This window comes from Tachysurus vachellii, chromosome 6, assembly GCF_030014155.1.
Source record: "Tachysurus vachellii isolate PV-2020 chromosome 6, HZAU_Pvac_v1, whole genome shotgun sequence".
Classification (NCBI taxonomy): Eukaryota; Metazoa; Chordata; class Actinopteri; order Siluriformes; family Bagridae; genus Tachysurus; species Tachysurus vachellii.
In genome coordinates, this window is record NC_083465.1 from 12,377,175 (window position 1) to 12,389,863 (window position 12,689).

Genomic DNA, 12,689 nt, shown 5'->3' on the forward strand with positions numbered 1-12,689 from the left:
TACTTCAAATGAGAAACTTACCCACACTGAACACTTTCTCAGTTAATCTCAGTTTTCTCCTGTTCTTTCAGTTTAAGTTTTTTTTTTTGCTATGGCATGATTGTTTGTGCCAGATGGGCTTGTTTGAGTATTGAGCTGATCTCTGAGAATTTCATTCACAACAGTCTCTAGAGTTTACTCAGAATGGTGCAGTAAAGACAAAACATCCAGTAAGCATCAGTTCTGCAGACAGAAAAGACAGGTTTAATAGGTCAGAAAGGCAGATAACCACTCTGTACAAATGTGTTGAGCAGAAAAGTGTCTCCGAATGCACAATTAAATGAAACATGTCAAGCTTTGAGGCGGAAGACCACGTCAGGTTCTGCTTCTGTCAGACAAAAACTGTGGGAAAAGACTCACCAAAACTGGACAGACTTAAAACAAACAAACAAACAAAAAAAACAAACCCTTAAAAAAACAAACCCTTAGAGGCCCAGAAATTGGCACCTACAGCAACAGACCCAATATGTTTTGTGTTAGCCGCCCAGGCTGGTGAAGGTGGGTGTAATGGTGTTGGTTGGAAATGATAATAGTTTAAAAACCAATCAGTCTTTGCTGAAATGTCAAACTATCTGAGTATCGTTTCACACCATGTCATCCCTTCCCTTCATGGCCACCATTTTACCTTTTCTCCCTTCATGATTATGTCACAAAGCAAACGTCATCTCAAACCGGTTTATTCATGTTCAACATGGACCAGAATGTCAAAGATATGTTTCTGATATTTTTATGGCATCCGCGCACCGAGGAACTGAAGCACGTGAGTATCAGTTTAACGACACCTTTGAACTCCGACGAGAATGAGGCAGCGCTGTAGGTGTGGTTTAAACCCGCAGTCACGGAAGACGAACCGCGGACTGAAAGTCAAGTCAGATTTGGGCAAAACTCCGTGGATGTCGTGATCTCAAGGTACGTTAAAACTTCTCCTCCTTTACAGCAGAGTCAAACATTATTTGCCTTCTGTTGTTATATGGCGCTTATATGCTTATCGTCTACGTCCTAAAGTCAAAGACTTTCAGTGCGTCGAATGATTCGGTTTACAGCAGGAGCTAAGAAAACACACTCAGTTTGGAAACACTTTATATATCGTAGCCGGAAAGCAGGTGTGATAAAACAAAATGAAATAAATGTGCATAATATATATATATATAAACGCGGCTAAATAACACCGAGGTTTAACTCCTCTATCGACTGCAATCAGCCTCGGTGTTTTTCCTGCTCTGTGATCTACGACACGGACGGTTTTTGTTAATACGTTCATGTAGCTGTGCACAGAGGTTAAAGTAGGACGTGACGGCGACAGACACTTGTGTTTGGCTTTTAAATTACACCCTAAACTATGTTCTATTGTTTTATTGTATCATCTGTTTTGTTTATTTTATGTTTAGTTTTTGACTTTGTTCAGCACTTTGGTCAGCTCTGCTGTGATAAATGTGCTATATAAATAAACTTTACTTACTTACTTACTTACTTACTAAACAAGCTGTGACATGGACGTTAGAGGACGTGTCTCACAGGTAGTTCGCTCTAGACGTTTCCCACTGGCCGTGACTCTGTGTTATTGTTCTCCATAACACATTAATCCACGTGTGGGGATAGTGTGCATATAAGAAGAGATGTACAGGGTAAAGGACAAGGCCTGTTGTAGAGCCCATAGTAAACATAATGTCAGAATACAATGCCACTTACTGTTTTTAGTACACGTACATGGTTGGAAATAAAGTGCTTTATGGAATATTGTCATGTGCACTTATATAGAGAGAAGAGAATATATTGGGATTCAGTCTCTGTATTAAAGAGAATGTGCTAACGTGCAAGATATCTGAGAGTCAAAAGTGAGTATTAATTTTTGGAGTGTGAAGGGCAGCAAGGTCACATTTGACACAGTAAATTACAGTAGCTGAACTAAATAAGTAGTTACAAGCTCTCCAATCTCAGAACATGCATGTACAGCTGTGTTTGATATACAATATAATATAATAATCCACAATTAACCCCACTAAATACAGTCTAAATATTTGCTTTTATATTGTTTTATGAATCTATAACACAGAGGTTAGAAACTTGTCAATGTTTACAGTAGGTTTTTTGTTGAGGTCTGGAGATCATTAATTGGTCACCAGCTGGCTGATTTCCAGGTCATTACTGCCTTGATGTGGAAAAACTGAGACATACCTAAATGCCAAAGATCATTGCTTTCCTTCAAGGACATTAGAGTTTGCTGCTTTTCAAAATTTGTTGGTATAGTTTGTATAGTGTCTGGACATAGCACTTTTCTTTGCACTACAATGAATCAAATGCATATAGTGTAAATTAAAACAAAATATATAAATGAAGTGCACAGTTGATATATTATGTTAGTGCATTGTTTGTAGGGGCTAGTCATATGTGGCCTAACGATCAAAAGAAAGACATCTTAAACAGAGAGGATGCTAGATTGAGAAAACTGAAACTGCTGCTCCTTCTAAATAGTTCATACATTTATAAAGACACAGTGAAACATGGGGATTTTTAGGGGATTCTAGGTCTTTAAGACAGTTATGTCAAGTCTTCTATCCACTGTATGAAGATTTTCTTTTTAAACTTACTTGCACATTAAGTGGTTTTATTGGGTTAGACTGCTTAGCTGTTACATTTCCCTTTCACAGGAAACCTGAAATGAAAATCGGTTTTTCCAAAGACCTATGTAGCATCTCCATTTTTAGTTTCACTGTTATATATTTCCCTTCCAGATAACGCATTACATCACACTAGAAAACCAATCTTATTAGATTATTATAGCATTGTTGTATAGCAACATTATTCTCTTCTTTCCAGTGCTGTTTTTGGTTTTCAGAAAGCTTTTACTTTCGCCATACAAAATCTAAACTAAAGCAGGTTCTGCATTTATTGAAAATGTTTAAATTAAAATGTTTTATCAGGATTGTCTTACCAATTTCACGTCCTTCTCATTCTGACAGTGTAAAGATGGCATATGCATGTGACAAGCTGTATGATGAAGTTATCAGGAAAATGATGGCTGATTTGTCCACAAAGGTCAAAGTGAGAGAAATCATAGTTTACTTGCCCTGCCTCACTATTTCTGATCGGGTAATATATGCAAAACATTGTACAAAACACACTTTAACACTTTGTGTTCTGAATGGTTGTTTGTTTATTAAAAGAATTTAATAGAATAATAAAATCATTTGAAATGGTTTTAACAGTAATTCTGGTATTGCAGGAGGAGATAGAGGCGAAAAGAGACACTGCTGGAAACTACTGTGCTATGTCAGTGCTGATTGATAACCTGCGCAGACGAGAGAACTGGCCTAGTGAGTTTATATCAGCATTGAAGAAATGTGAACAGCGGGATCTGGCCGATAGGATCAGCAAAGATTATGACAGAATAAGGGGGATCCCCAGTAAGTCAGTTTCTGTACTTAATTCACAACAAAGCACATTAACACTTTCTTTAACGAAGTAAACTGTGATTCATTTTATATTTATTACAATTTTTGTTTCTTACAGTTGTTTTTGTTGTTTTTTTGTAGCTAATGTGTTTCATCTTTACGAAGGTGATGTATAGACTTGTAATTAATATCCCTGTTTTCTGTCTTCAGCCCAGAGAACAAAAACTGAGATGTCAGTTGCAGCACTGCCATCTCCTGCACCTGCCCCTATGGCTGCTACACCCATTCCAGCAGTATTTCCGGCAGAGGCTTCAGCAACAGTTACTAAAGCAACAATCCACGTGGTTCCACACTCCAGCCCAGCCTTGCTGACTCCTTCAGTGGAAACTGAAGTCTCTGCATTAGTTTCAGTCCCAGATGCTCAAGTACACACTCCTGCATCAGCCCACCCTGCTGAACCTCCACTGTTAGTTTTTGCTGCAGATGCAAGGTCCCCTTCACAAGTCACAAATCCTGCATTGACCCCCTCTATTGGGCAAAGTGAATTTCCAGTCGACGCTAAAGAATCATCCAAACTTGGCATCTCAGGTGCTTCACTAGCCTTAATTGAAGCCCCTGCTTTAGTTCCAGTCCTAGATATGTCTGTACAACCCAATCATGAACCAGCCCACCTTGCTGAACCCCCACTGATTGTTTTGCCTAAAAGTGCAATGTCCTCTTCTCCAGTCTCTGCTCCTAAGGTAACCCCATCTGTTGAGCAAAATAAAGTCCTAGTCATTCCTAGAGACACACCCACACTGGATATCTCAGGTGGCTTAACTAATACTGCCCCCTCTGGTCATGAATCTTCAATTGCACCTATCCTTGCAACTAATCGAGCATCCCCATCCTCTCAGGTTAACAAACATACCACCATGTCTCAGTCTTCTGCTTCACAGAAGAGGGAGGTTCCACTGGCAATCTCCAGTTCTGTGAAACATCCCATCCAAGACACAAACCCTCCTAGGAACGATTTACCCCGTGACTCACAGAACAACACAATAATCAATCAGGTAAATGTAGAAGAAAGCTTTACGCATTATTAGGTTCCTACCATTGCGACATTTTGCATGGCGTGCATCATAATACAAAATACTGATTTACAAAATGAGATTATTTCTATAATGCACATTTTGGAAATCAGTATTTTGTTATTTATTCATTTAATGCAGTTGTACTCTTTAAACAACAAGGGTCCCAATTTGTACATGCGTTTAAATATATAGAGATCATATTGTTCACATTTCTGCTTGTTGGTGGGGAGCCAATGAAATCTGAGCTTGTCAAGTCTGATAGAATGGTTAAATTACCGTGTTATAAGGGTTAAGAATAGTTGTTCAGCAGCTTTCAAACAACACAAAAGTACCAAGTTTGCAGCTTTAGTTCTGCCACAGAACACATATTTCTGTCAGTCATTTCAGTGCCCAGGGCAGACACACCTCAACATTTTCCATAATTGTTAACTTTATTTATTTATTTTTAATATTTGGCGAACCTGTAATGCATTTTGTTTCAAATATTAAACCTCTCTAGTATTTTTAGGTATTTTTTAATTACACATTTAACAAAAAAGGAATCTTTTCAGACATAATTTTTCTTCATCAAAATTGTTCTCAAATTTTATGTTAATTAAACTGAATTTAAATCCTAAAGCCACTATTGTGAATTGAATCATGACCAGAGTGTATCAATACATCCTTATGTATTATTAACTATTAAGCTGCTACATTTGACCTGTCACTCAGTGCAAGTTACACTCTAATGCCTTCAGGTGTGATGTATGATTTCCATTGTAAAAAAAACTAATAATCCCATGGCTTGTACTTCAGTTGTTTATGTCCTGCATTCCAAAGTGTATTGTATAATTCCTTTATCTCTCTCTCTCTTTCTCTCTCTCTGCAGGTTAGAGAGAGTGTACACACTGCATTGTCACCAAACTGCCAGACTCAGAAAACCTCCCAGGGAAGAGCACAGGCCCCACCTTCAACATCTACAGATGCCGTTGCTGGCTGCTTGACTAACTTCTCAGATTTAAACGAAGAGAATTTTAGCAAACCTGGTGTCCTGAGAGGAGAGGAACCCTTCTCAGTCAGTACTGATCTCAGTCTGCAGATCAGTCGTGTGACCATGGACAATTCACCAGTCCAACCAGCTGGGCCTCCAGCTGTGCCCATCCCCCACAGGGGTGAAGAAACTTTTAATACATCAGTCACTACTGATAATCTGATGATCAGCTCTTCCACCACAACCATGCTGTCTCAGCCTGTTTGTGATCCAGTTGCCCCTGTTCAAAACTCTAGTCATGGGGCATTCAGAAATGGGTTTCCAGGAGGAGATTGTAGTTCCTATCCACATCAGCCAGTGGAGGATTACTATGAGTCTTTGCAGGCAGAGCCAGGGACCAGAGAGCACATTGTTGAGTTTTCTGAAGAAACATCACTCAAAAATCTTAACGCTCAGCCTTCAAGCATGGTTGGACAAACCATAACCGGCTTAAGCCACAATAGTGAAACTGTGAGTCTTGTTCTGTCTGATTCTGAAGCTCAACCTAGCCAGAAAATCTCACACTCCATACCGAGAAATAATTTATGTGAGCAGGTTATGCCTGCTGCAAGCTTAACATCCTATGCAGAACCAGCCTCAGCTACTTTTCAAGAGTCAGAATTAAATGCCTCAAACCAGAATAACATCCCTCAATTAGAGCAGAGAGAAGAATTCCATGGAGTGCTGCACCAATTTCAGTCTAACTCCCACCTTATTGCAGCTGCAGCTATTGGCATGACTGCTCTTTTTGTGGCTTTGAGGCTGAAGAACTAATATTGGAGCAGCTATGTGCCACCACTTGTGCCTTAAAACATGAACAAATTGTCTAATCATAAATCATGTACCTGGTTGCTTTAACCATCTTGATTTATTTATTACCTTTTACACTATATAATGCCCAGTAACTGACGCAGTTTCACTGATCACGTAATTAACCATCCCTGTGCTGGTGATGATCATGTGGAGATTTAAATTAGTGATTAAACCAGTTAAATTGGTATTTACCACTTTTGATTTCAAACTAATTTGCATGTGCATCATGTAATCAGTTTGTTAATATTAAGCTGCTTTGTTAATATTTAGCTAATGCCTCATGAAACGCATGTTTCCTGTGGCTCCTTCTGTAATATACGGTACTTTAATTTTGACTGCCTTACAAACATCATCTAAAACGTGTATAGTATAATTCTCTGAATGTGCTATCATTGCATCTAGTGTCTAAACTAAAAGTAAAGTAAACAAAAGGAATCTAATACTGTCCTTACAGAAGGCCCAGTGACAAGTGACTGTCATCACCTCCAAGCCATTCCTTCAACCAAATCCAGAAACTTTCTTGAATTATAAATATATTTTAATGTGGGCATTATCTCTTTGGACTTAAGCTTAAAGACTAAGTCAGCTGAATTTGACTGTGAATACAGTACTTTCTTCACAGCCCTATGGATAATCAGTTGATTAATGAAATAATTCCACAACTGTTATATTAACCAGTGTCATGTCATATATGAGGCACCCAGATTTGTATAGCTATATCAGCTATGCTATCATTTCATATAATCAAGTATGAGTTAATGACTGTTTCACCTTACTTTTATAATTTATGCATAAAGCCATGTTCAATTAGATTTTTAATGCTTTCACCAAAAACATTGTGCAGAGGTAAATATGATGTATTTGTGGCATGTAGTCCAGTGAACATACATTTCCCAGCCATGTATAATTACTGCCTGTCTTTGTAATATGATGCTGATAAGTACCACCTTTGTTGGTTAATTACCTGAGATTGTTTATTCGCCTTTCCTAGTTGCACTTTTAATGAAATTTAGATCTTATCGGTATAAACGGAATTGTCACTTTGTTTATGTACACCATAAATGTTGTAGGTACTACAGTTGGATAATGTACTTATTTGTTCATGTGCACATGGTCTGTCAGTCTGTCAGATGGTGGAGCAAATTCATCATTAAATGTCATGTTATTGTTTCTGACATAAGTGAAACTTTTAAACACTTGTGGGATTAAGAGTAGACCGCTAAAACAAAGACAGCAGCAGACCTGTAATTAGAAACTAACTGTAGACATAGTAGGATTGTCTTAGATACCAGTTAGTGCACACAGAATTTCTCACATTTGAAATTTGATGTTGCATTGCATAAATATTTGTTTAGAGTTTTTTGGGGTTTTTTCTTACTAATGGATGTTTTAGAGGGTAACTAACAATCTTCCTAACAACAGACAGCATGTTTAACAAATAATTGTAAGCAAAAAAACATGATAAATAAATAAAATGGTATCTGGGAAAAATATTAGCTGTGACTGTTCAATCAACAAGTACACAGTACAACAATCAACAGAATATTTTACCGGGTTCCATTATATGCATCCTGTGGGAATTTGCAATGAGGAATGTCAGGAAATCACTATCCAATAGTGGAAAGTATACTTCAATGCACACAGAATGCAAGAAGAGTTGCCTAAATTCAAACAGCAGAATGTGTTGTAAAGCTACATTGCATGCATATGCCTGTGGGAATTTGCATATACAGGAATATGCTTTCCACAACAAAAACGCTTTATCTTGGTATTAAACAAGATTTTGATTTACCAGCTGCACAGTGTAGCAGCTCTGAGCACAGAAACCATTTGCTTCCTATTCCATTGAACCCACACTGTGGAGAATGAGTGAAAGAGGATGTTGCCTGATAACTAACACAGATGAGATATATGGTCTTGACTGATGCGTAACTGGCATCTTTAACTTTAACCTGTGAGTCTGCTTACCTAACATAAGATGTAATATTTTTGGTCTCAGACCCCTTCTCTTAAGGGGTACTATTAAGTAATCAGTTCTGGTCACCAGGACTTTTATTGACTATTGAGGTAGGATGTACTTAACCAAGCTGCCAAGCCTTACCAGATTATAAGCTAATTTGTTTTATTTTAACTAATTTGGGTTATGACTGAGTAAATCCCTTCCGTTAATTTATTTATTTATTTATTTATTTGTCTTTTTTAATTGTATTTGTTACAGTTATGTCTTTAAAAGCCTTCAATTTTTACCAAACGAAGATCCCTTTTCTGGCTCTACCTCAGTTCAGCTATCCCGAGTGATGATTGGTCCGTCGCTAATTCGTCTGCCATGACGTATCCTTCCAATGACCAATCATACGTCTCATGCTTGTGTTGTAAACAGAGACGTGAATTCAGCTGGACACGCAGTTCGAGAATATTAATGGATAATTCTCCGAACTGAATGAGAATGTGTCCGATTTTAATGCTATAGTTGTACGTTTAAAGTCTTCGAAAAGCGGGCGCGTCTCTGTCATGGAGCTGAACGGTTATGTCTGTGACAATGAGGCCAACGATAAGGACACGCCGGAGACACAGCCGCTTCACCACAGGGCCGAAGTGCCCGGTACCGCTACAGTGGATATGGAGCGCAGTCCTGCCGCAGGAGGCGCTCACCGAGACCGTCGAGTGTCGTACTCGAGGTCGGGGAGACAGAGGATCGACTCGCTAAAGAAAAACAGGCCGCGTACGTGTTCCCGTTTTGGCTCTAGCATTAGCAAGCTAGCTACACAGCATCGGGGTGTTACTTCTCACAATAAACATAAAGTTACAGGTTCGGCCCACTATATAACGTTGTCAGGTTGACGAAACAATACATTGCTTTGTGTAATCCTAATGAAAGTCATATTTTTCTCGATATAAATAATTTTTTTTATAGTATAGTGTATATGTGGTGCCACGCCCACAACGTACCTAATATCTACGTTTACTGTTATGATACTCATTATAACGTGTTAGTTAAAGGTCATCTATAATGAATACTAAATGTCTACATTGCACTGTATATCACTAATAACGTATTTCGGCAGATTATATTATCCCTAAAGCTATAGGGTACATGGATAAATCTGGGGGGGTTGTCAACCATAGAAAATGAACTATGTTGTTTTATTTTTGTTTCATAGCTTTCCCGTGGTTTGGCATGGATATAGGTGGTACTTTGGTAAAGCTGGTTTACTTCGAGCCCAAAGACATTACAGCAGAAGAAGAGCAGGAGGAGGTTGAAAGTCTGAAAAGTATCCGCCATTACCTCACCTCAAACACAGCCTATGGCAAAACGGGCATCCGAGATGTGCACCTGGAACTGCCCGACCTGACCCTGTGGGGGCGCAGGGGCAGTTTACACTTCATTCGCTTTCCCACACAAGATCTTCCTGCTTTCCTGCAAATGGGCAGAGACAAGCATTTCTCCAGCCTGCATACCACCCTCTGTGCCACTGGTGGGGGCGCATACAAGTTTGAGGCTGATTTCCGAACAGTGTGTACTTGCCTGATTTATTTAAATCACATGCCTACAAACATAGATTTTAGAGTTGAAATTTGTTTGCCAGTATATTATGTTTCATTAAATTGGCACCTGCCCTGGTTCTTCTTTCTAAGATGGCAGACCTGCAGCTTCTGAAGCTGGACGAGTTTGACTGTCTGATTAAGGGTGTCCTTTATATTGACTCAGTGGTCTCATGTGGGCCTCCTGAATGTTACTACTATGAAAACCCCACGGGCACGGAGAAGTGTGAACAGAAAGCCTACAATCTGGAAAACCCTTACCCTCTGCTCCTGGTTAACATCGGCTCAGGGGTCAGCATACTGGCGGTCTACTCCAAAGACAACTACAAAAGAGTCACTGGTACCAGGTCAGTCAGGGTTTAAAAAGAGGCACAGTTCATTAAATATATAATAAGACATTATTTAATTACATTGAGTGTCATCAGGTGATGTGAACAGTAGAATCAGATTATAGATAACTGGGGGACAGTAGAATCCATTTGCTTATTTATTTGTCACTTTTCATAGTTTGGGTGGTGGTACCTTCCTTGGACTGTGTTGCTTGCTGACTGGCTGCTCAACTTTTGAAGAGGCGTTGGAAATGGCTTCGAGGGGGGATAGCACTTGTGTGGATAAACTGGTCAAAGATATTTATGGGGGTGACTATGAGAGATTTGGCTTGCCAGGATGGGCTGTTGCTTCTAGGTATGTGCAAAACCCAGCACATCACAAACACACAGCCATAACTTCAAATTAAGTATTTGATGGTTCTATAAACTGAGATACCTCCTGATAAAATATGACATCTTTTGTGCTAAAGTCATGATGTTATATAAATGGCAAACATGCAACATAAAGAGTTGTATACATTTATTTGTATATTTTTAGTTTTGGGAGCATGATGTCCAAAGAAAAGCGTGATTCTGTCTCAAAAGAGGATTTGGCTAGAGCCACACTTGTCACGATCACAAACAACATTGGTTCAATCACACGCATGTGTGCACAAAATGAGGTATGGGCCACACTGCTAGATGTTAATAAATGTTTCTGCTTAATGTTTTTTAGTCAAATTTCCCTTGTCTCTCAGCCTCTTTACGGTGCTGCCTTGTGGAATCTGGATCAAGCAGCATTGTACAGGGCTATGAGTGACCAGGGTCCATGCAGCTGTACCATGTGTTTGCAGCTGTTGTTCAATGAACTCTGTTCCGAGGATGTGTTTGATAAATGTTTCTGATTTAGAGCATTGAGAGAGTGGTGTTTGTTGGGAACTTCTTGCGGGTGAACACACTATCCATGAAGTTACTGGCGTATGCATTGGACTACTGGAGTAATGGACAGCTCAAAGCTCTTTTCCTCAGACATGAGGTGTGTGTGTGTGTGTGTGTGTGTGTGTGTTGTAGGACAAATTATATAGAAACACTAAAAGATGATGTTGCTTCTTGATAAGTGACTGTTCATTCTGTGTTCTTTCCAAAGGGCTACTTTGGTGCTGTTGGGGCGCTGTTGGAACTGTTGAACTCATCTTGATTATTGCTGTCTCCTGAAGAGTACTACCAAAATTCTCTGTAACTCAGGGGTTTCACCACAGACACCTTAATGTAATATTTTGTAAATGTCTAAGGCATTTCAATTAATAATGTCCAAAGGTGTTATGGAATTCCCATATGTAATATGATTAGAGACAGGGCAGTCAGTACTTTTCTTGTGTATTGTGTAGGCACAAGTTTCTTTAGGTTCAGAAGTCACTTATTATTAAAACGTTATCTTTACATCCTTCTATCATATTTTTTACAATTATATACATGCATTTCAAGAAATTGTTAAATGTATACTTGGTGTTTTAGATTTTTAAATATAAAATACAGGCAGAATGATGTTTTTTTTTAATTGAACAACTTGTTTATATGTTATTTTACAAAGTAAACATAAAGGGCTATACACAGTGAAAATATTACATGAGGGAAACATGGTCCATCAACTTTTACATATCTAGTCTGTAAATGGAGATGGATGTACCTTGCTTCATGGGGAGCAAATTTTCATGCATTTCTAGTGTGTATTAAAGAATTTCATAGAAGTTTGGACCTTCAACTATATCCGGACTAATCAAAGACAAGGACTTGACAGGGATTGTGGGCCAATACTTTTTTTCCTTTTACCTCACAGTAAAACTAAGAATGCCAGTTTTCCCCCAACCTTTTTGTTACAGTTAATTATAATATGATAAATATATATTAAACAGCTACTTCTGTATGTCCTACAGTATGCTGTATGTCATGAAAAGTGCCTAAATAAAAGACAATCCTGTGACAAAGCTGTTCAAATGACATTGATATTGAAAGGTGATTTACAGGGAATGTATCGAGACCCACCGTTGTACTGTTTTTTATTAATGGTGCTTGCAAAGCAAGATTATTACTATTGTGCCGGACAAAACTTCGGCACGTAACTTGTCCCGCAGCTTTTGTCCTAGACCCATGAATGAGGTGTCAAATCGACCGGCTCATTGAGGAGAGGTGTGCTATGACTTTTATAAGCAATCCGAGTACCGGTATTTCCGGTACCGGGTCTCAAATGGCCTTTTTTTCCCATAGACTCCCATTATAAACTTTGGAGATTTATAACTCGGCAAGCTTTCGAACTACCTACACCAAACTCGGCCAGCTCCTTTAGGGTGATACTCTGAACAAACTTTTAAATTGGTGTACCGACTGGCCTTCCGGTTGTGCCGCAGCCCCGCCCACAATATATGCAAAATCAAAAAACTTTTTACAACATGGACATGTGTCATATAAAAACTCAACAATGAGGGGAACTTCCTCACGTGTATATTGATGACAT

The 12,689-nt window shown here is 38.8% G+C and overlaps 2 protein-coding genes across 3 annotated transcripts; both read left to right on the forward strand.

The window, feature by feature from the left end:
* Positions 1-815: 815 nt before the first annotated feature.
* mavs (mitochondrial antiviral signaling protein) lies at positions 816-7,819 on the forward strand. Its single transcript, XM_060872269.1, has 5 exons — positions 816-948; positions 3,000-3,129; positions 3,263-3,443; positions 3,642-4,483; positions 5,373-7,819. The coding sequence occupies exons 2-5, from the start codon at positions 3,007-3,009 to the stop codon at positions 6,285-6,287; spliced, it is 2,061 nt and encodes a 686-aa protein (XP_060728252.1). The 5' UTR covers positions 816-948; positions 3,000-3,006; the 3' UTR covers positions 6,288-7,819.
* An 858-nt stretch (positions 7,820-8,677) lies between these two features.
* Positions 8,678-12,162, forward strand: pank2 (pantothenate kinase 2). Of its 2 annotated transcripts, none has more exons than XM_060872271.1 (7): positions 8,678-9,135; positions 9,488-9,840; positions 9,963-10,216; positions 10,377-10,553; positions 10,737-10,860; positions 11,088-11,213; positions 11,325-12,162. In XM_060872271.1, exons 1-7 carry the CDS (start codon positions 8,838-8,840, stop codon positions 11,373-11,375), a joined length of 1,383 nt encoding a protein of 460 aa, XP_060728254.1. In that variant the 5' UTR covers positions 8,678-8,837; the 3' UTR covers positions 11,376-12,162. The 2 variants fall into 2 exon arrangements, with proteins under 2 accessions (XP_060728254.1, XP_060728255.1); XM_060872272.1 differs by having other exon boundaries at positions 8,680-9,048.
* Positions 12,163-12,689: the final 527 nt, after the last annotated feature.